The sequence below is a fragment of the Protomyctophum bolini genome (assembly GCF_963924005.1).
Source record: "Protomyctophum bolini genome assembly, chromosome: 24".
In the NCBI taxonomy this organism is placed as follows: Eukaryota; Metazoa; Chordata; class Actinopteri; order Myctophiformes; family Myctophidae; genus Protomyctophum; species Protomyctophum bolini.
Window position 1 is genome coordinate 24,081,359 of NC_137885.1, and position 25,407 is coordinate 24,106,765.

The 25,407-nt window shown below is 43.8% G+C and overlaps 2 protein-coding genes across 2 annotated transcripts in view; one reads left to right on the forward strand and one right to left on the reverse strand.

The window, feature by feature from the left end:
- Positions 1–720: 720 nt before the first annotated feature.
- LOC308311484 (tRNA N6-adenosine threonylcarbamoyltransferase-like) lies at positions 721–1,728 on the reverse strand (the record flags this gene model as incomplete). The annotated part of the gene is made up of 1 exon (XM_080758173.1): positions 721–1,728. One exon carries the CDS (start codon positions 1,726–1,728, stop codon positions 721–723), a length of 1,008 nt encoding a protein of 335 aa, XP_080614299.1.
- Positions 1,729–4,990: 3,262 nt separating this feature from the next.
- The window catches only part of LOC308311384 (dystrophin-like), a 368,975-nt gene continuing 348,558 nt past the window's right edge, over positions 4,991–25,407 (forward strand). The window contains 2 exon segments of the mRNA XM_080758068.1: positions 4,991–5,120; positions 6,145–6,260. Coding sequence (XP_080614194.1) covers positions 5,107–5,120; positions 6,145–6,260 — 130 coding nt within the window. The 5' untranslated portion in view covers positions 4,991–5,106.

Sequence of the window (25,407 nt, forward strand, 5' to 3'; positions counted from 1 at the left end):
CTCTTCCTACTTCAGGGCCCCTCAGTTTTGCCTGACATATAGTGGGTGCCAGTGTGCCACAGTACACTATGACATAGTGGGTGCCACAGTACATATGGCATAGTGGGTGCCAAAGCAAACTATGGCAATAGCGGCAGCCAGGTTTATGGACTTTTTACGGGATTTTGATGACACTCCCAATAACTCCCAAATTTCCACCGTAGTCTGAAAACTCATCACCTCTTCAGACTCCATCTTTGCCCGTAGCAGTGGCCTTGGGACTTGCACCAGCCGCGACGACTTTAGAGGCGTATATGCAAAGGCTAAACTCATGTAATTTAGATATAGACATGGCACTCTATACTCATATTTTCATTGTACAGATATTATATTGTTAGATGGATGTTTGCTTAATTGTTTATGATTCTTGATGACTATTTATTGATGTATTAGTATTCCCATGTGTTGTTCTTGCTTACTGTAAATCGCTCTGGATTAAGAGCGTCTGCTAAATGCCTAAATTGTACTTCATTGATGACTTCAATAACTTCATCATACATGATTGTCATGATAAAGGGCGCTGCCCACTTCACACAAGTGTGATTTTCATTTACGTATACAATACTGAGGTCAACCAATCCCTGGTTGTTTTAAAAGTGCTTCTTTCACATATAAAGTTTGATTTGATAATTTTCTGAAGCCAGTAGTCGTACAGTCTATAAAACCTCTCCATTTGTCGTCTCAGTCTCTCCAGGTCACCTCCACTTCGTCCGTTCTGTGCCTCTGGGTAATCCACGAGTCCTCCAACTTCGTCACGTGTCCCGATCTGAACATCTCCCAGCCGGCCTGTGCGATCATCGCGCCGTTGTCGATGCAAAACCTTTCGTCGGTGGCAAACATCCTGGCGTTCCTGCAGGCGCACATGTCCGACATCATCTCCTGCAACCTTCCATTGCAGCCGACTCCCCCAACGATGAGGACCTCCCGGGAGCCGCAGTGGGCCATGGCTCTCTCCGTGATCTCCACCAGCATGGCGAAGACTGTCTCCTGCAGGGAGAAGCACAGGTCCTCCGCCGTGCACTGCCCGGCGCTCAGCATCTTGTGGGCGGCCTCCTCGACGTACGATAAAATCCCCGAGAACGACACGTCCATCCCCTTGACCGCGTACGGCAGCTCCACATATCGGGTCCCCTTCTTGGCCATCTGCTCTACGTTGTACCCGGGACTGGGGTCGTTGGAGATCTTGATCACTCTGGCGAACCTGTCCAAACAGTTTCCGACCGCAATGTCGACGGTCTCTCCAAATATTCGGTACCGCCGATCGGAGTACACGATGACCTGCGTGTTCCCGCCGCTGACGTAGAGCACGATGGGGTTGTCGGCCCGGGTGATTTGGCGGCCCATCTCGATGTGCCCGACGCAGTGGTTGACAGCGACGAGGGGCTTCCCCCACAGCTGGGCCACTGTGCGCGCCACCAGGGCCACCGTGACCAACGGAGCGCCCATACCGGGTCCTTTGGTGAACGCCACGCAGTCGATATCCGAAGGCCTCAGTTGGGCTTCCTCTAGCGCCTCCTTCAGGATGGTCAATATGACGCCACGGTGATGCCTGGCCGTGTCACTGGGCAGGAAGCCTTGGCCGGGCGGCGTGACGTAGGTGCGTCTAGGGTTAGAGAGTACCACCCCATCCTTCATAATGCCTATGCCCATTTTATTGGCACTGCCCTCGAAACCAATCACGACAGTCATGAGAGAGCTAAATTGTTTATTATCTACTGATAGTCATGTATGGTATAAGTTTGTGTTAACGCAAGGGTAGGTGGAAGAATCCAGCAGGAAGTAGGAACTAAGAACAGGAGAGCAGGAAGACACTGCATGGGAAACACACTCTCTGGGAAATAATGTGTGCCAGATGTTGGTGCTGGAAGACGGTGACTGCATAATATATTTACGGCCAGCCCTGCTGATGTCAGTGATGACATCATGCTCTGACGTCACTCTGCGAGTCACAAGCACAATATTCAAGTAAATACTTGTATCCAAACGTGCATGTTCTTTTAATGCTGTAAAATCTTGTACATTAACCACTCCAAAAAAGCATAAACGCAATGCATCGTGACTCGTTTCCACTATATTTTCACTATACTGGCCTATGTGAAATGGGGCTTAAATGGTTAATTTGGGTGCCATGAGTGCCTTCCTAAAAATGTAATGGAGTCAAAAGTACAATATTTCTATTTGAAAAGTATAGCGGAGTGAAAGTCATGAGGTCGCAGTACTCAAGTAAATGTACTTGTACTGTCACCACTGGCTGTTTAGCTTAATGATTGTGAGGTATTAGTTGTACTACACATATGTACCCATTCATAAACTGTGTGCCGTTTATTCTTGCAGGTTTTTGGGGGAATGCAACAATCTTTTTGAATGAAAAAAATCCTGAAGGAGGATTTAGCAGTACTCAATGTGGAGCTTATTTGTAGTCTGAAAAACAACGCTTTCATCTTCATAGCAAGTTGTTTTAAAAACTCTAGCTACTGGATGTGAACTTAAAAGACGCAAAAATCTGTAAAAAGTCTGGAAAGGAATGTAGGGCCCACTCAGTTTTTCTGACAACTTGTCAACGGTAAAAAGTGTATAGCAAATAAGTGTTGGGTCTCCCTGTTTGAATAAGCACGGTGCTCACAAACTACATACTGTAAATATTCAGTCTTTCCAATAACAATGCAACATGTTTTATTTGTATTAAATAAAATGTTAGATAAATGTTTTCAGTGTGTTAAAGCTGCCCGTCATAATGTTGTGCTTTTTTAACCAATTGTGTTATAGCTTAGAAAGGTTTTGGCCCTTCATTATTTTTGAGGGGGCTGATTTGACTGGCCAGTTTTGTGTGTTTGTGTACAACTGTTTGATGATTTGATTGGCTGAGCACGTATGTATGATGATACAAAACATTTCTTATTTTGATGTCAGGATATTGGCCCTTAGGTGTTTTCATATTTTCTAAATACGTTTGGACTTTGGACACCCCTGACCTATTGCATAAAACATGGGGTCCTTGAACTGAAACATGTTCTAATCATGTTAGACCAGTTATGGTACTATATATAGACTATGTACAGACGAAAAGAACCATGCATGAAAGCAACACACCTAATTATAGCAGCTGTGTAACGGCCATGCCATGCCACTGATGCCAGTAATGCCCGCTCCCCTGCTGTGACTCACAGCCTGTGTGTGTGTGTGTGTGTGTGTGTGTGTGCGTGTGCGTGTGCGTGTGTGTGTGTGCCGGACGGTCCTTCATGGGCCGAAGGATCCTCTCTCACGGCCACCGGATAGCAACATGGAGGGCGGACGTTATTCCTAAAGTGTGACGGCGGCACGGAAATGAGTATATTGATTCATGGCTCATGGCTGGGTTAAGGGTGTATCGGGTTTTACGCATGGCGTCTCCCCTCCAAGCGGGCAGTGCAGGATAAATAAATAAATTGCTTACATTTATGCTAAATAACTCATTGCCATTCATTGCTTGGGGGGGGGGAGGGGGCGGCAAAATTAATAATTAAATTAATAAAAACAATTCGCCGCGCAATATGTCGGGCTCACTGCCCAAAAGAGGGGACAAATTAGCCATTGGGGCCGCGGCCCAGGGGCCCTTGGCTCTCAGGGGCCCTTCGTGGGAAACTGGACCGCGTCGCGCAGTACTGGGTTTGAGGCCCTGACAAGGGCCCCTGGAGCCCGGCCTCTACCAACCCCCAGGCTGGAGGTCCCCTACTGGGGACCCCTTAAAGTGGGCCCTTTGAGGACCAATTTCAAATGTGTGTGGGCCCCTCCTCTGCTCTGTATTCTCCCTCGGTCTGAGCCTCAAACGCAGCGCAGGCTCCTGGGGGCTGGGGCCCTAAAGGCTGGGCGTCAAAGTGGGCCCTTTGCGGACCACTGCTCCACCGTACTGTGAAGCAGTGGTCCTCAAGGGGCCCACTTAGGAGGTCCCATTGAGGAGGGGCCACAGACCGCCGGGGGCCTTGAAGGCTGTAAGTTAATGGGAGTCACTCAGACCCCGTCCCTGACCAGGAGTTATAGGTATATATATTTCTGAATAGCGCCACCTAACCTAACAATAATAGCACAGTTCAAGCTAGCTCCTTCCTGAAGCTAAGGACTAGAAATAGAATGGATTATTATGTTGATTACTTGTTTCAGGCAGATTTGCAAATATTAATATGTTGTTGCCTCAAAATGCTCAAATATATTATGAATAATTAAATATTGTGATTTTTTTGTGCAGCACCAAAAACTTTATACTAGGCTATCACTTATTACTTTAAATAAATGTTGTCATTGTTGAGAAAATTACATATTTTGTATTTTTATTTTGTTACCCTTATTGGCCTTGGGCCTTAGTGAAATGAAATTAAAATGATTTGTTATCATTAATTCAGTAGAAGCTCAAAATCAAGCTGTTAAGCTTGACATACTAAGGTGATGTGGTGATAATTTATATTATAAATAAATTGTGGACGGTTAACTTTAACCACATTTTATTTTGATATACCTGCCTGCTACCGTTTACACTACCTCATGTAACCCCTGCATCCGGCATCCGGCTGTGTTTTGTCCAATCAGATTTGTGACTGCATTGATGCGGGCGTTTTTCAATTTGGTTTACGTTTGTTTGAGGGTTTTGTGAGATTTGAGACATAGACAAATTAAGACAATATGCCGGCGAGCGGTTCTTCCAAGAGGAAAGCAAAAAAGATTAAGGATGCGAAGACTAAATTACTGAAAAAGGTTCCATTTATTTAAAACTTCTTTCTTAAACCACCACCACATGAAGACGCAGACAGCGATGAGTCCGACGAGACAGGTGCTGCTGCTGCTGGGACTAGCAGTAGCACTGATGCTAATGCTACTGCTAACGTCAACCAGGGGCGAGGGAAGTTGTTGTGGAAAATGTTAGCGGCCAAAAGCAAAACTCTTCCTCCCTCAGAGTCTGAGCAGGAAGAAGACGAGCCTGGCCCTGAAGAAGAAGAGGATATCGCCATTTTAACATCCAAAAATGAGGAAGAAGTACAACTTTCAGTGGAGGGGCTCCAGGCGGCGGAGCCGGGTGGGGCTGCCCCCGAGGCTGTGATGTGTAGTGGACTGTGAGTAGGCATATATAGGCTAGTAAAAGTACGCTACTGAACTGGAGGAATGAATGAATGAATAGTTTATTTCGATCTTTCAGAGGGAGACATTACACAAAACAGTTTACTTTTTCTTTTTTTAGGTGATCGAAAAGGCATAGGCAGAAGCTTAAAGCTTATTTGTGCCTATCCTTATCTCAACGTATTCCATAATACTGTTGAAGATATGCATAACAATCAACATATAAACAAAACAAACAGATGCCATTTAAAGAAGAGTAGTAAAAAAAAAAAAAAAAAAAAAACAGACAATGAGAAAAACAAAACAACGAGAAAAACAAAACAAAAAGACAAAAACAGACAAAGCTACAATGTTATACTTTAGTCCAACACTACATGGCATAACCATAGCTCAGCTCCCCACTCATTCCAAGTTATATCTATGCAATAATTCCTGTTTGAGCCTCTTTTTAAATTGTTTTAGGTTGTTGCTTTGCTTTATGGGCTCAGACAAGCTGTTCCACAGCTTAACTCCATGAACAGAAACTCCAGTAAAGTGAAAAAGAAGAAAAATAGAAAAAGTACTTAGGCCTACAGTACTTGAGTAAATGTTATGTCGCTTACTTAGTTACTTTGTCTGGAGGGGAGGGGGGGGGGGGGGTATCGCGTTTTACGCATGGCGTCGCCCCTCCAAGCGGGGACAGGGGAGGCTCGGCATGGCTATCCGCCACCTCGCAGACTATTTTTAAGGTGAGAATGCCCCCAGCAGCCATGCAGCCCCCCGGGCCGCCCGGAGGAACACCTGCTCCCGTCCGTCTGACTGACAGACCCCCCGCTGGAACCCGTCGAGCCGTGCTGACCGCCCGTCACTCCGTCTTTACCACCGAACTTTTCTTCATAAACACCCCTCCTCTTGCTGCTTGACTGACTATCGCCTGTTTTTGAACTTTATAATCCTTCTTCTTCTGCCCGACCGAGGATTTAAATCGTTTTATTTGGCCGTTCCTTCCATCCGGAGCAACTTGATTGTGTTTGTTTTTAGGACCCCCTGCGTACCCATCGGTGTTGCCGATATGGCGGATCAGGCTGTGCGCCCGGAGGACTACTGCGACGAGGCGGTGGAAGACGAGTTTGGAGAGATCATCAAGTGTCGATCCGGTAGGAAATGTGTGTGTGTGTGTGTGTGTGTGTGTGTGTGTGTGTTATGTGTTATGCTGTGTGTTAGGAGTTCATCTGTCAGGAGTTCATCTGTCATCCATATAGCTCTGTTTTCCAAATCACAACCACTGTTCTGAGTATATGACCATCCATAACTCATGCTGTTATGTTCTTAAAATGAATAATGTGCGCGCACACACACACATTTGAATTCTTTTATTTGGATCTGCACAAGAGGCGTATACAGAATAGACCCAAACACTGGTCAGAATAAGGTTATACATTACATGGTCCAACCAAGCTGCTGCACATGCGCTTAACACACAGAGGGAAAAGAAGAGAAAGTATATATATTAAATATATATATATATATATATATATATATATATATATATATATATATATATATATAGCACATTGTTGACATACTATATACTTGATACTACTAGACAGGATGTTTGTTTTGGGTTTTTTAAGCCACCTAGGGATAAATGAAACAACGCCTTCTCCAGACAGACAGACTGCCCATAGTAGCTGAGACAGAACAGTATTTAGCCAGCTTTTTTGCATTTGTTTTTAGCAATCCACCCAATTGCAAACCCCTGAGCACAAGTTTATGGACATGGCCCAGACTTCCAAATACAAGGACAATAAGTTGACAGTTATATCCCAAGGCCATAATACGTTCCACCAGAAGCTGATATTTCATAAGTTTGGATGTAAAACAAGTGTCCATATACAAATCAAATGGGCAGCCTATTTCAAATATATAGTGACAGTTTTTCTAATTTCATTGATGAACACAATATCTGGGGTATTTGGAATATTTTGTAGTGAATTGACATGCGTGTCATTGTGATCAAACCAGTCTATTTTTACAGTGCTGTGTTTATACATTCTTGTTGTCCTGTCCTGTACTCCTCTGATCTTGTCTGAGACCAGGTCCACCAGACGGTCATGTCTGGCAATGTACAGTCCTTTATAGTGGCTGCAACCATTTAAGATGTGTGCGACTGTTTCTTTGTCATGTGGTACTGGATGTAGGATGCAGTGTGGGTCGTGTGCTGATGGGTACCAGGTTGCCAAGTTGAACTTGGTCGGCAACACCTGTAAACGGGCTTTAATAGTGAAAATGAGAATGTCCTCACCTATGGTGTTATTTGACAGTATAGAGTGTGATAATGAGTGGTTTGCAAAGGGAAGAAGAGCCAGTTTTCCCTGCAGCCTCAGACTGGTCCAGTGTTGTGCACTTTCTGATCGCTTCATTCCTAGAATGGTGGCTCTTGCGGTCGCGGATTTGATTGACAGTTCATGGTGCGCACCGTCTTGCTCGTAGGTCGCACATGCACGGACACGCGGATCTATGATGATGCTGTTGTTCAGGCGCCACCCACTTTAACTGTAATCCTGATCGCTGGCATAGATCATTAAGATCCATCCAGTCGGACCGCACACCGAATCCAGCGGCTTTAATGTCCAATTTACCATTCGCCTTAGTCTTGAATCCAAGGAACTGCGTCTCATTCTCCAGCGCGGGTGGTACTTTACGTCGCTGCATATGTTGAATGAGTGACTCACGAGCCATTTCCCTGACCGTGGGGTCGTCGCTGTTGAGCATATTTATAAGGTGACTGGTTCTGGTGGCGGTGTAAACCCACTCAATATTCGGTACACCCAGACCACCATCTCTGATGGGCTGAAACAGTATGGCACGGGTGGAGTGAGTATTGAGACAGAACCAGCCCCTCACCAAGCGCACTGCCTTGTTATTCAGTTCTGTAAGGGTGTTCTGTGGCAAATGGATGTTCGAGAATAGATGTTGAATTTTGGCGCACACACACACACACACACACACACACACACACACACACACACACACACACACACGTTGTGTGATCATCTTCCATGAGTCATAATAATAAACATAATTCCTAAGCAGCTGGCTAGTTGTCAACCACTGAGTGAAAAGTGAACACAGTCTCAGGAACTGATCACCTCAGCTGCCATGGGAGCCACTGTGGTGGGAAGTACTTTCTCTTACCGGTAACTTAAAAATATCAATGCTGCAATGTAATGGTATAAGTCCGATACATATTGGTATCAAAATGTACTTAAAGTACCACAAGTAGTAAGTAGTAAGTCACAAGTGCACGTGTGTGAGTTGTCACAAAACATACATTAACCACTTCAGCCTTATGTAAACTCTGCATAATGAGCACCTTTACTTTTGTTACTTTTAAGTACATTTTTATGTCGCCTACTTTTGTACTTTTACTCATCCGTACTTTTACTTGTAACAGGGTATTTCTATATTTCAGTATTGATACTTTTACTAAGTATAACATGTGAGTACTTTTCCTCGCCACTGTTATAGGACATCATCATTATATTTCTGAAATACACTAGGCTGCTATAGGGGGCACTCCCCCTAACTCCCTTGCGGCGATCATGTCAGAGTGAAATACGCCTGTGCACTGTGTTTCCTAGGTGGGCAGCATGGTAGCTGCAGAGGTGAAATGCAGTGTGATTCATTGTTCTTGTATTTAAGAGACAGTCTCTAGTCTCTATGCTAAGTAGAGGTAAAAAATAAAAATTTGGACACAGACAGAATGCAGCGACTGCTATACTCCTGTTTACGGCGCTTCTTCAGGTGTGTGTGTGTGTGTGTGTGTGTGTGTGTGTTTGCGCGTGAGCGTGTGCGTGTGCGCGTGTGCGGGCTCAGTCAGAGCCGGACTTACCGTTGGGCTAGGGTGGGCTGCATCCCAAAAAAGATATATTATATATTATAAAATTGTATTGAAAGTAAGTATTGAAATCCAATTCAAGTGAAATGTGTGCCTGCCTCTCTTTTTAGGGGCCTGGGTACCCCAAAATGAAAACAAAATAGCCCAATTTTTTTAGAGAGGGGCCCTCAAATTCGTTCCAGCCCGGGGGCCCTCAGCAAGGTAAATCCGTCTATGGGCTCAGTGTTTTAGACGTGACGGAGTAGCATACTACAGGTAAATGTGTTTATGTACTCATGTGGAGTGTTGAAATTTGACTGTAAAATCGCTCAGACCTTGACAGAATGTGATCAACTCAACCAGTACCAAATTCCTCATCATCTCTCTCTCTCTCTCTCTCTTTGTATCTGACAGAACATAATGGCACTGACACTGACACGGTAGAATCTGTGGTATTAAACCTACAGATGTACCTGTGTGAGAGACTGAGAGCGTAGGTTAATCCATTTAAACCATGAGGCTGCAAAATCCTAACACTTTTCTATAGTTCCTATACTGTACATCGTCGTTGTCGGGTGCCTTGTATGTCCAAAACCGTTCCCTTTTTTATTATCATTTTTAAGACATTTTAGATAGAGTTGAAACATGAAGATTACAAGCTTTCTTTCTTTTTTAATACTTTTCTTTTTTCATGTGGACGGCACCACAGACTTCCAGTGATGCTGTCATGTCGACTACAGAATCAACACAAAATACAACATTAGGACAAAAAGAATACAGAACAAAGACTAAAACAAGATGAATAAAAAAAAAAAAAAAGATAATTAAAAATGGACACAAAGTATACATCAGTAAGAAGGGAGGGAATGAAAAATAAATATAAATAAAACGGGAAAAGCAAGCTACAGAGGCACAAAAAACCCTGAACCCATGTTCAAGTTCATATTCATTACCACATACCGTGCCTGATAAATAGTAAAACAGTACAGTGCATCCCCTATTTGGTTGTTGACTCTTACTTTTTTATTTCCAATTACATGTTATACTGTGCTTTTTAGTTAAGCTGAGATGCTAAATCGTCATATTATGGTCCCTTAAGATTACATGTTCTTCCCGGCAGCAAAGATATAGAGCTAAAATAAAAATGGACACAGAAGAGGTTAAAATAAATAACTCCCAGGACATAGCAGTAATTCACTGCCGCAGACAATGCATGCCTTTTGGAGTTCACTTCTCGGAGAACGCTTTTCCCGGCTTCAGGCAGCCACCCCAAAGCAAAGTAATACAAAAATCACCATAATATAATTCAGGGGGAACGTGGGAAATGTGCCATCCGATCAGCCATTCTACCCAAAGCATTTCTCTGGGACCTTCCAGCTATACTTTGCTCCTGTATAATCTACCATTAGCTCTGGTTGGGGCAAACTGGACCTGTGCTATGGCCGGTCAGGTCTAATGCATTATTTTATAATAAATGATGTAGCTTTTATAATAGATTTTTAACGGAAAAAGTAAAAATGTGACACATTGCTTTCAGTTGTAAAATAATATGTTATTTTCACCTAGCGATGGGATGGAATATAAATTGGGGCATTTGGCCTGCCCATTTTTCATTTAGCATTTGAGTTGTCTCACGGTGTGGGCCAGAAGGCACTGCTTTTTTGTTTAGCGTGTTGCAACATGTGGCGCGGTGTGTGTGTGTGTGTGTGTGTGTGTGTGTGGTTTTGTGGTTGTGCGCGGCGGTGTGCTGTGTGTTGGTGCGTGTGTGTGTGAGTGAGTGTGTGCCAGTGAGTGAGTGAGTGAGTGAATACCAGCGTGCCTACTCTGCTGGCTTCCGGGGCAGGAGTCACAGGAGAATGCTGTATCCAGATATAGAGTCTGTAAATACCAAATGACCTGATATACTCTTGTCAGTCTGGTAAGCAGAGAGGAACAAGACAGACAGACATGACAGACAGACAGGCAGTACAGACAGACTGATGGTGAGCGAGGTGTAGGTTCACATGATGCGAAGGTCGGACTGATTGATCAACTGTCGGATAGATTAGCTATGCTGTGGCATGCCGGATTGCGGACCCAAATCCTCAAGTGTTGAAGCTTGAATATTGTTGCTGCCAATATGTCCACAAATGTCAGGCTTGAAAGGGGAAAAACATAGCAGATCTACGACTTCAAAACGTGTCTTCTTTCACTTTCAGTTTTATGGACAGGTCAACCCCATGCACTCTCCCTGTGTAGTGGTGTAAAGTACTGCACTTAAGTAAACTTTTGAGGTACTTTTACTTAACTCGAGTGTGTTCATTTTTCACTACATTTATTTGCTTGCTTTAGTTTCTAGTTACATTGCAGATTTAGAACATTAATATTTAATGTGTTTTTATTACTATATATTCATTAACCAGTTGAGCACTATTTTTCACTTCCTTCTCCCATCACTGACTATCTCAGACTCAGTGTTGATTTTAACAGCACATTTTGATTTAGTTTTAGTCGAGCTCACAATGCGTCACAGTGCGACGTGTTGTGAGCTTGTAGATCTATTTTTAAGAGCGCAACCAAACTTGAAATGACTTGTCTTTTAGTTCCACTGGATCTCTTCTCCACTCGACGAAAACGTAAAACATTTTTCTTCATACTTTAAGTAGTCCCTTCGATCCTCTCAGCTTCAGTGCGAGTGTATTTCCTGTCCAGGCTCTGTGTAAACAACGGCTTCCACCCTGGCCACCTTGCAGGTCAACGTGTGTGTGTGTGTGTGTGTGACTGTGTGTGTGTGTGTGTGTGTGTGTGACTGTGTGTGTGACTGTGTGACTGTGTGTGTGTGTGTGTGTGTGTGTGTGAGCAGCTGTTCGTTCATCTGGGGACTGAAATAGCGGTCAGCTGGCTGGTGGTCGTTAGCCGTGCGGTTTCAAATGGCCTAGTTTTGGAGGGTGCCACGCTTTGCCCTCTGCTCTCTCTCTCTCTCTCTCTCTCTCTCTCTCTCTCTCACTCTCTCTCTCTCTTTCTCTCTCTCTCTAGAATGCTATCTGTTTGAGGCCATCGTCAAGAGTCAGTGACACGTGCGTATTGTGCCACCCAGGTTGCGGTCTCATGACGCGTCTGGAGGATTCTCTCTGTCGTGAAGCTAAATGTGGCTAGTCAGTCACCAGGCTATGTTTACATGCATGCACCAGTACGCTATCCAGAATACTAGTGACTCATATGTATCCCGTTTTACGGTCTGAGTATCGTTTCTGTGGGGCAGAAACCTCTTGTCCATATTTAAACTTGTTGTGTTTATTTCCGTAAATGAACGTGCTATACTGTACTTGATCATATACTAGTGACACAAAAGCATATTATAAATTATAGCACATTTACAATTAAGCTCCAAATCTGTGTTTCAAGCTTGTTGATCTGCTACTCTTGAATTTGAATTGTTGAAAAATAACAGTTTCGGGCATATGAGATTTCCATCCGACAGCGACGATAAGCTCTTATAGCAGCTGTTAAATATTTGGAAACGTCAAACAATTTCCTTCATTTGAACTCCATTGTCTTCTCATCTCATTTTTAATGACACCACGTACTGGGTATCCGGAGAACTCGCCAGTTTTCCGATTTGTTGCGGTTTAGTGCATTTTAGTTTTACTTCCAACGTCATTAAAATTGCATTCAATTGAGAGAGAGAGGATAGTTGTTTAGAGTTTACACTAGATGAAGTAGGAATGCTACAGTTTACACACCAAAGTACCGAAACAATGTAATTAAATAGTAAACAATATCCTGAATTGGTCTACTATCCTACTATCATTGGTATTCGCATACTAAACTAATCTAGCTGACCATTTAATTGCACAAAATAATTTGATCACTTTGGAAATTAACTATGACATCTGTGGGTTTGACATATTACACTGATGAAGACAGCATGTTGGCATAACAATGAAGCCATTGACGAAGACTTTTCGCTGCGGCGAGTTCTCCGGTATCCACGTACTGTACATAGAACATATTACTCCCATTTTAAAGTTATGGCCGGTAAAAGTAATAATTTTTTGTTTCAGACGGGTCGAATAACACAGACGTTGTCGCCTGGATCAAGCACAGGCGCAAAGCGTAAACAAAAAAAGCTTATCTCAATCCAGGCCTAGTTAGTCACGTGTGCACGAAACGAGCATGCATGTTATGGGGCAGCGGTGGCCTAAGGGTTAGAGGAGCGCCCTTGTTGCCGAAATGTTGCCGGTTCGATTCCCCGGACTGGCAGGAAAGATCTGGGTGGGGAAGTGATTGTAATCACTCACCCAACACCGCTGAAGTGCCCTTGAGCAAGGCACTGAACCCCCAACTGCTCCCCCTGGAGCTGCTTAGTGGCCAACAGTATCAGACTGTAGTTGTATGTACTGGTCAGTGCCCAGGTTTTAATGTGTGTGTGTCTGTGTGTGTGTGTGTGCGTGTGTGTGTGTGTGTGTGTGTGTCTGTCTATATGTTTATATGTGCAGGGCGTTGCTGAAAATGAGCACCTGTGCTCAGCTGCTTCCCTGGGTAAATAAAGAATAAAATAATAATAATAATAAAACAAAAAAATGCATGCGTCACGTGACAACAAACGCTTGCGTTGTCGCCCCTCGACTTCTCCGCACGTATACAACAAATAACGCAGGTCTCATTGAAAATGAATTACTAGGCACGTTAGTCGCTGCCCATCTGAAATGACCTTCAAATGATGTTAATATTGTGATGGTAAAGAAGGAGAACGATATGCACATCCCAGTTTCCCAATACGGTGCTTGATTGATTGATGAATGTATTAACGATTGGAGAATTACAGTATACATTTCAAGCACAACTCGATACAAAACTAGTGTTAACCTATTCTGGGCGGGAACCCCTTTTGGTGTTTTAACTAAGCATCATGTTATAAGCTTAGCTTTTGAAAAATAGCAGATCTACAAGCTCATAGCAAGGCCACCGAGTGGCGCGCTACGAGCTTGTATAGGTCTGCTATTTTTTTTTTATTGTGAAAATGTGGCACAAATTTGGAATATATATTTTTTCAGAGCAAACGTTCTAATCGGCACTCAAATCTTGGCTTCTGGGGAGGTCACCTGGAACAACATATTTTCAGATGGGGGTCGAAGGCCAATTACGTATAATTTTTGGGGTCCTTGATATGAAATATTGAGCACCACTGCAAAGACTGTCAGGCCTAAATGGTTCAAGTTCAGGGTTAACTTCCCGTCTCTGTAGCTTGTGGAAACGGTTCGGGTGGGGTGGGTGTTTTCATTGGACACGGTTGACCTTGACTCTGCCTTTTATTCCAATGTGATTCAGGCTCAACGTGAGGCTCCCTGCAGCTACCTGATTTAAGTACTGCAGTCCATGACATGTTTACTCCACTTATCCCTACTGCAGGCAGTAGGCACTGAATAAATGTGTGTGTGTGTGTGCGCGCACGTGTCTCCCCTGAAGATTGTTTTTTGTGGTCTTTGTGAATTGCAGCGTGTATCAACACTGACAACCTTTGATTGTGTGTGTGTGTGTGTGTCTGTGCCCTCCTCTCTCTTATCATTGCGCCCCGGCAGGCCCATGGAGTCACCTTGCGATCCGTTACCCATCAGGCTTTGCTCCAGAATCCGCTAGTAGGGGCTAGCCGCATGCTAATCCTGATTGGAGCAGACAGACAGGCAGGTAGATGCAGACGTTATGCAGGGTGACGGCAGCCCCTTTGAGAACGCACTGGGTGGTCACACTGCACCACTCACCACTGTAGCTACCGCTCTAATGTACTTGATATGCAGACAGGTGTGTTGAATAGGATCCTCTCCTCTCCTCTCCTCTCCTCTCCTCTCCTCTCCTCTCCATCTGTCCAACTTTCCCCTCTCTCTTCCATTTAGTGGGTCAGGTGTTTTCCTGACTGTTCTTGTTTCCCTGTGGCTTAGGGGAGTGTCATGACCCGTCTGTGTATGCCAGCCAGGAACACCCTCCCCCCCTATTCATCCACCACCATATAGCCTACAGCAACTTTCTTCTTGTCTCTTTCTTTTCTGTCAATGTCTCTCATCCTTCCGGCAATGAGTCTGAGGCCGTGTCAGAGCAGAGAGTATCTATCCTTGTTAAGCCTCCGTCCATCGTACGTTGATGGGAGACCGCCTCAGACACCGAGGTCTGCTTAGAAAGCCCTGCAGTTAGACCAATTAAATACCCCCACACACGGGCACGCGGGCGCGCACATATGCCCACACACAGACAACGGGAATTTATCGAGTGCATGAAACCATCAATTAAAGTGTGAGGGGCGGCTCGCCTCAGAGCGCTGATTTGGGGTCATCTCTCCTCCTCCGCCTGTTAAATCCTGAGCCCAGACGTCGGTGGGATGGTCTCATTAACTGACGGAGGAGAGCAGCGCTCCCCGGAGACGGCTGAACTCTATTTATACCCCACTCTAAAACGTCCTCGTGTCATAGCGCCGCGGACGAGATCTTTTTGGAAACGAGAGAAACGGGGGAAATGTTCCTGTTTTAACCTGAGGCCCATTCGACAAAAATAAGGCCTTCTAAATCAGTATAGTTCTCAAAGTTTTTCTTGCCAAGGACAACCCCCCCCAATTTTCAGTATTTTTACTACTGACGCATTGTGAGCTTGTAGATCGGCTATTTTCAAAAGATTTTTTTCATACATTTGAAAACTTTATGCATGAATACTTTGTACTTTTCGTACTTTTAAGTACATTGTTATACTAATACTTCTGTAGTTCTGAAGTAAATTCTGGACTTTTTAGTTGTGACAGAGTACTTCTACATTGCAGTAATGCTACTTTTACTTAAGTCAATTAACACTTTTGGACAAGGTTTCTATAACCGTCGTCAACTGTGTATGTACACGTTTATTTTTTTATTCCTTTTATTCCATCAACAACAAAAGCATTTTTCAAACGGCCTCGCCGACAGCCAAGGCCTTGAGGCCGGTGAGGCGTGCTGGAGGCTCCGCCCCCCCCCCAGGCGAGTCGGTGAGGTCACAGCGTGCGCGCGGCGCCTGCCATGGCCTTGCACGTCCACGTCTGAGCTATAGCGAGCGGCGGGGGACGGAAAACAATGGTCCATCGTTGTATATTCGTGTTGATTTGATTTTCGTGTTGAAAATCAGAACATTTTGATTTTCATAGCCTTTTGATGCCTTCTGAATCTATCTGAAAAGTCCTTTCATGCCAAGGACCCCCAAAATGATATATAATTGGCCAACGGACACCCCCCCCCCCCTCCTCCCCACATCAGAGAATGTTTTGTGCCAGGGAACCCACCGAGGAGAAGGCTTATGTTAAGAGAAAGTTCAAAATGATTCAACGTCTTTCATACGCTTTCAGCATTTCTCAAATATCAAAAGAAGAAAATACTATGTACGAGCTCACAGCTTGGCACGGAGTGATGTGATATGATGACCTGTAAAGGCAAGGGCGCATCTTTGGTTCGCTCTGCACAAATCGATTGGCCAAAACCAGCAGATCTATACAAGCTCACAAACGCGTGTGAAATACCCAAAGGATCGTGGAGCCCTTGGCAATCTTTCTCAGTAGAAAGATGTTCAAGGTTAAGGTGTTCTTTCTCGTTGCATCTTCTGTACAGGCACAGCCCCCCCATGAGTTATTATTGGTTTTGATGCTTCTAAGCTGGCTTGTTGGTTCACAAGAAAACTAAGGACACATTTTGTCTGGTCTTGGCATTGGCATTACCCACGATTCAACTGGATTTGAGGGCGAAATTGATTGAATTCAGGCTTCAGCCAACTTCTCACTCACTCACATATTTTGCAACAGTTGACAGTTATCGAGGTGACACAATGACCAGCGTGCTCGAGCATCGCCACCGATAAATGGTACGTACGTGCGTGTGCGGCGCGGTTCCGAGCAGCGACGCGAAAGCACCAGAAAAGCTACAGTGAAGAATGGCTCAGTGAAATCATCCGACTGAGATCAGTCAGTGTCGTTCATGGGCAGCAGATGGCAGCAGAGGCAGTTTGTGTCTCAGGCGGCCCGGCATGGAGGATAAAACAGCAGGAATAGATCTGTGATTATTCATGTGATGTGGGTGTGTGTGTGGGGGTGTGTGTGGGGGTGTGTGTGTGTGTGTGTGTGTGTGTGTGTGCCACATGCGACAGATGAGGGATGGATGAATCACAGATGAGGGGAGACAGAGAGAAGGAAGAGTGGCGTACGGAGACATAGCGGACCGGGCAGGTGGAGTCAGTCAGTGTAAGGGAGAGAGAAGTCTCAGTCACGTACTGTACATATAGGAAAATACAGCTCTTCCTCTTCTCGGCTTCACTGTCTGTCTGTCTGTCTGGAGGTCGCAGAAGGTGCCGCTTTTTTGGTGGTTGACCCACATGAAGTTTCTGGGTCAAAACAGACCCAAGGATGGGTGGGAGAGGGAGAGGGAGAGGGGAGGGGGAGAGGGAGGGAGAGAGAGGGAGGGAGAGAGGGAGAGAGAGAGAGAGACAGAGGGAGAGAGAGAGAGAGAGAGAGAGAGAGAACCAGACAGACAGACAGAAAGAGATGACAGTAGTCCCCTGGGAATCTCTGCTGTCAGAGACCCATTAAACGCTCTCTCTCTCTCTCGCTGTCAGTCTGTCTGACTCTCTTTCTCTCATACACAAAGGCTGAAGAATGGAACATATTGTTTAGCTTCATCAGAAGACAGTATTTGTCAGGACACCCATTATAATGGAACTAGGCCAACTAGAACAGCATGTGGATAACAATCCTTCTAGGAATCCCAGTCGTGCTGCTTCACCGAATTCTCCTAAAAAAGAAAGTGCCTCATTGTAAACTTTTACTGTCCTTCTTTTGATGTGTGAAGCCCAGTGGTGGGAGTGAATTTACTCAAGTACACCTTTGAGGTATTTATTTTTTACTTTACTGGATCATTTCCAATTTTCTGTACTTTTACTTCTACTCCACGACATCTCAGATCAAAATATTGTACTTTTACTACTGGTACTGTTATTTGAAAACGTAGATTTATTTGGATTATTATTACAAGATATCACAATGCGTCACGATGTGACACATTGTGACGCTATTACACACATTTGTATAGATTTTATAGTACCAAAAGTTCATATGTTTTCAAATATTATGTTGTCGTAGCCTAAATTTGTATTCTGACTGGACTTCTACTTGTAACAGATAGTAGTCCTGACTCCTGTATGTCTATAAAATGCAGTAGGCTATTGATACTTTTACTTAAGTACTGATTGCGCAGTAGTTCTGAAAACAAGACTGGAGGGAGGGGGGTCATTTCCGTAACCTCTTCCACAAGTTGCAAAACAGCCGATCTATAAGCTCACAGCACGCCATTTCATTGAACATTGATCACCGAGGGGAAACTGTCCAGTCAGAGCCGCTACGTTTGTGGAAAGAACAGTCCCAGAGCTCAGAGCCTTCTATTAGAGAGTTGTGTTACCTCCGAGTCCATTCGATCATTCGATCAGCTTACCGGGTTTTTTACACTGGCTGGGGGGGTAGAAGACCCTCGGCTGCATCTCGGGGCGCTGCTCCTCACCCGCCACATTGTTTGCTTCATTTCATTTTATTTACTGCGGATTGCATTCACACCTGCACCGAATCGTAATCAAGTGCGATTGGAAGCGAAGTGAAACCCCCGTTTTTCCTCTGAGTATAATGCGGTTCTTTGATACGCATTACGATTCGAATGGGCCTTCACACCTGCCAAACGAAGTGCACTTTCTGAAAATGCGCAGCGGGATTTGTTTTAATCGCAGCAAAGCTCTCTGGTATGAATGTGACCTAAAACTAAAACATTTCAGATATCTAAAATCTGACCAAAACTGAAAAAATCTAAATGTTGCTGTCAAAAATCAACACCATAGTTAAGCTAATTATCAGTCTTCTGTGCATGGCTCTGCCAAGGAATAAATAACTCTTAATGTTCTTCTACTACTCCACCTCAGCGCTGTCGCAAAACCTTACTAAACAAGCGCAGGGCCGGTCCATTCCCATGACAGACCCATGATTCTCTGTCGTTTGGCACCAGGATTACTATCATTATATTTTACTTCTTCTTACTACTTTACTTTTCTTGTCGTTATTGTATAATTTGGATCAGACTGCACTCTCCCTGAACAAAAAATAAAGCAAAATTCTACTGTATAGCAGTGAAAGTGGTTAGTTGGGTCATTTCACTTGTAGGGGAACCGTATCTTCAAAGGTGCTGCTAGCGCCTTGGTTACATGTTCAATGGTGTAAAGTAACTAAGTGCATTTACTCAAGTACTGTACTCAAGTACAATGTTCAGTTACTATTACTTTACTGGAGTACTATTTTCCAATTTCCAACACTTTCACTTCTACTTCACTAAATCTCAGGCAAATATTTTACTTTTAATCCACTACATTTATTTGAAAACGTTAGTCACTATAGTTACTTTGTAGATTCAGATTATTATTACAAAACATACATTAATCACTCCCTACTGTATACATTTCAGCCATTTGAAAATGGCAGATCTACAAGCTCACAATGTGTCGCATCGCTTGTAGATCTGCTGTTTTCCAAGGATTGAAAACGTATGAAAATAGGACATTCTGCATAATGAGTATACATTTTGATACAAAATACTCTTATATTTTACTGAAGTGCATTTTGAATTCCGGACTTTTACTTGTAACAGAGCATTTCTACATTGCAGTATTGATAGTTTCTACTAAAATAGAAGAGTACTTTTTCCACCACTGGTATCTTTAAAGTACAGGGAACCGTCTTTGGTGCTTCAGTATATTATCTTCAAAGGTGCTAGCACCTCATTCAAATAGATTAGTTCTTTAGAAGCATTAGAGGTGCCTTAAGCTAAGCTGAAGAACCAATAGGGAACCTCTAAGGAACCATATAAGGTCTTAACATTTGTATTTGTCTTTGTCCCTCACCCCCATCATCTTCAAAATATTCCACACGTTCAAGATGTTTTCTAAAATGGCATCTCTACAAGCTCCCAACGCATTGGGATGCGGCACGTTGTGATCTTGTAGACCGGCTATTTTCAAATAGGCGATGCGTACAGTACAGTATACGACACGTCATATATAAATATAGGTTTAAAGTGCTCATGCGGCCTATAATTATCACTTACTTTAGGCTCGTTTTCATAGACCTGTTTGCTTATTTCTCTCACGAAGAGAGACAGTATGTGGTCCCGGGACACAGGTTTTGAATCGGGTACGTTCAGTTGCAAGTTAGGTGGTCAATGTATTGTCCGCTCAGCTAACAGGCAGCCTGGGGAGGTCCTGCTGAGCCTATAGTTCGCCGACCACTTATCAAAAAACAAACACAAAAAACACTGCAGATAAGATAAGTAGATGCATATAAGAGAAGATGAGCAACTGAGAGACTTCGACATTGAGTCACCACGGTCCCTAGCTCTCTCTCTCTCTCTCTCTCTCTCTCTCTCTCTCTCTCTGTCTAATGAGTTTCATGCCAGCCCGTGAGCGTATAAACAAGTCAGCTAACAGGCTAATCGTGGAGCTCCCCACAGCTGCAGAGAGTCAGCACCCAGCCAGGGAAGGGATCGGACCAGCTCAAAAACACTGATTGATTCGCACAGCTGAGCTTGAGCCGCAAGACTCCCTCGTTAGACCTATAATGGAGTCAAGCCATCTCTCCCTTTTTAAATCAATGGTGTCTAATAAGCTTTGGCCTCTCTCTGCGAGGCGAGGTGATCAAAGCCACAAATGTGAACACAGATTGTATGGCCTGCTGTTCTTCCACTTTTACTTTTTAATTCCAAGGAACCCCATTTTGGATATAATCATTAGCCCACATAATCTGTTTGCTTCCGTTTGTACACTCTCAGAATTACTGATTGATTTGGTGCCTCACTATCAATCATGTATTACAATATAAATTGGGGGTCCCAGAGATATAAATGCAATTAAATGGGGGTCGGACTCGGTAGCCTAACTCATGGGCCCTTGAAATTAAACGGGTTGAGAGAGAATCACTGCTAGAGCCGTAAAAAAAAAATCTTCTCTTATGGGGGTCCCTGGCACATCTCTTCAAATGGGGGTCCGCATGCAAACTAGTGTAAATTTGAATTTGGGGGTCCTTGACATGAAAAAGTCGGGGAACCACTGCTGTAAAATATTGTAATAGTAATTGTAAAAAATGTAATGTATCTAGTACTATCTATGTGTACAAATGGAACCAAATAGAACAGTACAGTACAGTATGTGTATCAATCACCACAGTCAGAGAGAGGGAGAATTCACGTCTATAAAGAAAAGGACACGTCTGACAGGCTAAAAAATTGAAAAAGTTGATTATTCTCTCTCTCTCTCTCTCTCTCATTTGGAGGCACAGTGAGAGAGTACAGTGGAGCCTCTGAAATCTAATCTGCCTGCTAATTATAGCCCAAAGGCTGGAGATGAATTAGCATTGTCCACGCACGCACACACACGCACGCGCGCACACATGCACATGCACTCACACACAGTCACACACAGTCACACAGTCACACACACGCACACACACACACACACACACACACACACACACACACACACACACACGCACGCGCACTCTGTGTCGATCGGTGATTAGGATGGCCTTGGATGTGAACAGCCAATTAGAAGCAATCAGTGTCCCCTATTTATCTATTATTCTTCTCTCTGTCTCCCTCTCTATCTTTCTCTATCTCTCCATCTCATGTTCCCGCATGTATTTCTTCAACCGACAGCCACCGACAGTCTTGCTCTGCAGAGGTCGGGTGGAAACCTCAAAAAACCCTGAATAATAATAACAAAAGTAGCAGGTTGACAAGCTCAAAATGTTTCAAGCGTGTAGATCTGCCAATTTTAATGCTTTAGTGTGACGCTGTGTAGTGTGATAAGGCGTTAATTTATGAAAATCACAAAAAAAGGTTAGAAATAGAATATGGAGAATATGGAGGTTTCTGAAAAATAGCAGATCTTCAAGCTCACGCCAGCATGTTGACCACCAGTGTTAACCTATTTTATATTGAAAAATAGCAGATCTACAAGATACGGTACAGAGTGCCGCGCTACGAGCTTGTAGATCTGCTATTTTTGAAAACACGTGAAAATGTGGCGCAAATCTTTGGATATATTGTTTCAGAGTGAACGGTTTTTAACTCAAATCTTTGCTTCTGATAATTCTGGGGGTCCTTGACATGGAAAAGGTTGAGCACCGCTGATATAGAAACATAGGTTTGTCAGAAAACTCGGCCTCAGCATCGTCTGTCCTATTCAGAGCGTTTTCAGTGACCTTAGAGAGAAGAACCATAGAGAATATTATCCTTCACAACGATACCACGAGCCGGTCGCTTTGAAAGACGCAGTAGAGTCTTGTAGAGTCGGGGGGCGTGGTGGGGCGGGGGGGGGAGACGGATGGCAGTTGAAACGCAGGGCACTGATTGGCCGCCGGTCATTTTCTGATTTCTCATCCTCTCTGCCTATCTAGGCCGAAGTCATGGCTAATGCCAAGATAGTCTGAGAAAGGCCTTAATAATGCGTGTTATGTCAAACTGGAATTTGATATGGAAGAGAAATGAGAATCCCTGTTCTACAGAATCTACACCATTTACTGTGTGTGATCTCCATTTATTAAATCACTCCATCTGTGTGCCTCTCTCCTTTTGACCCTCCCTCTGAAACTCAACCTCTTCACCTCTGTTTCTGCTTCTCTCTCTCTCTCTGTTCTTTCCGCATGGGGCCCCTCTACGCATCTCTAATTCCACACCTCCCCCCTCTCTCTCTCTCTCTCTCTCTCTCTCTCTCTCTCTCTCTCTTTCTATATCTATCTCCTCGACCTCTGAACCACCCCTCCTTTTCATCCCTCTCTCCCTCTCTCACCACTAGTTGTGACCTTGTGACTGACTTCTACCCTGCAACCATCTGTCTCTCTCCTTATCATTTTTCTCCCTCTCCCCAGTGTTAATTTTTCGCTGACTAAAAAAACGTTCGTCGACCGCCTTTTTTAATAAATAAGCTATGATAAACTAAGACGAAATATTATTGACAATTTCGTCAACGAAAAGAGAAGACATCCAGTAGAACGGAAAGACGAGTCATGTTCATGTTTAGTTGCTCTCGGGTGTTGGGCTCTGAAAATAGAGAGCCATTACGGCGCCATCAATATACAAAATACATTTTCGTTTATCATCTACGAGAAAGCACAAAAGTTAGTTAAATATGGAGACGAGAGGTTTCTGCCCTACTTTAAAGGGGAATTCCATGCTAGAAGGCTTTCTTACCTTTATTTGTAGTTGTTACGTCCTCACCAAAGAGGTCCAGGTGTTTCTTTGTGCAAAACCTCCTTATTGGCTATTTCCCCTACCATAAGCCCTAAATGAATTGAATTGAATTGAATGGGGCTATGGGGTGTTGTTGTTTTTTTGTATATATCCTCTTTTCATAATGTAAATAATATCCCAAGCGGCACACTTTACTACTTATTTCAATGGAAATAAGCAAATTAGCATAACACCCCATAGCCCCATTCAATTCCCATTCAATGAAATGCAATTCATTGAGGGCTTATGGTAGGGGAAATAGCCAATAAGGAGTTTTTTGCACAAAAAAACACCTGGACCTCTTTGGTGGGGATGTAACGACTACAAAGAAAGGTAAGAAAGCCATCTAGCATGGAATTCTCCTTTAAGTGGTTAAACAAAAGCAACAGCTTAAACCAGCTTTCAACCACTTTCATTTCAAGGCTCATTATTTATTTGGCATTTGAGCCACGGGCCACCATTTGATGACATTTAGCCTCTCTTAGACCCGAGAGACTAAAGCATTTTGTTGTCGGTTAATAATTTTAATTAAATAATGTAGATGTTTAACAATAATGTAACTGTTGAGAGCGTAAAATGAAACATTTGGTTTCATTCTACGCTCTCAAGAGTTAAAGATCTAATAAGGATCCATTTGGTTACCAACTCTCCATCATTTAGCTGGGGACCACCTGGGAACCTCCTCAAGGACCACTGGTGGTCCCCGGACGACTGGTTGAAAACCACTGGCTTAAGCTGTACGGCATGGACACAAACATGCACTCACGTGGTGCACGCTGCGAGCTGTGCAATCAAAGTGAGAGTGACAACGAGACAGATTTAAAGATATTGACACGCACGAGAAGGAACCGCGGCAGCCAGACACAGTAAATCACACCTCTGTCATCACTGGTTTGATGCTGCCTACGTCATCTGTCTGTGTGTGTGTGTGTGTGTGTGTGTGTGTGTGTGCGCATGCGTGTGCGTGTGCGTGTGCGCGTGCGCGTGTGTGCCCATAAATGCCTGTGTGCGCGCGCAATGCAATTTCGCTGTCTTCTGGCTTCAGCAGATCTACCTATTGATCTAAATAATTAAAATTACTTCATCTGTCTCACTGTTGCTCTAATTAAAATCACTTATATCGGTCTCTCTCTCTTTCTCCGTCTCTCTCCCTGTCTCTCTCTCTTTCTCTCTGTCTCTCTTTCTCTGTGTGTGTCTCTCTCTCTTTCTCTGTGTGTGTGTGTGTGTGTGTGTGTGTGTGTCTCTCTCTCTCTGCATTTTTCTCCTTTCTCTGTCTTTCTCTCTCTCTCTGTTTATTTCTATCTCTCTATGTCTGTCTTTCTCTGTCTCTCTCGTATAAGTCTCTATCTCTCTAAAAAAAAACACCTTGAAGACACCTCAAAGGCCTTTAATACAAGGCTCCAGACCAGACATCCCAAAACAAACTGGTCACCGTCAGGCTACTACTTGGCCTCACTCCCAGAACCCACTTCACCCAGGCTGCTCATTTTGTTTGTCTTAGGGTTGATGACAGAGAACAGCATCTTGCAATGGGTCTGGTCCTCAAGATTCGCTACACCACTAATACACCCATGTATGGCTGTCAAAATACTTCCTTAACGTCAACGAAGTCCATGAGCACAACACCAGACAGAGTTCAACAAACCACTTGCGACTCTGATCAATCAATTGATTTATTGATTGATTGATCAGGTAATACCTTAGACGAACACATTTGTACAATCAGCACTGTGAAACCTGACAAGCTTATGAAGCCAATTATAAGACATGTTCAAGGCTTATATAGTAGTATCATATTATAATAATGTCATGCGTGCATGAAGTTGTCTTGATAGAAAGTGTTAGCATGCACCACGGAGGTTGTGGGTTCGAATCCACGCGACCACAACTGGCCCGTTTTGGGTGATATTGGTATAGTGTATGTACTCCTACGGGCTGGGACGGCACCTGTCAGCCGGGAGGACGAGGAGCAGCGCGAAGGCTCAAAAAATAAAAACTAGACTAGAAAATGTTAGGAAGGGACTAGTGGACAAGAGATCCAGTAGAAGTAATTTTACAATTAGTTGCAGCATGCTGAAAATAGTAATAAATAAATCTACAAACTTGACATTTAGTCGACTAAAACTAGAC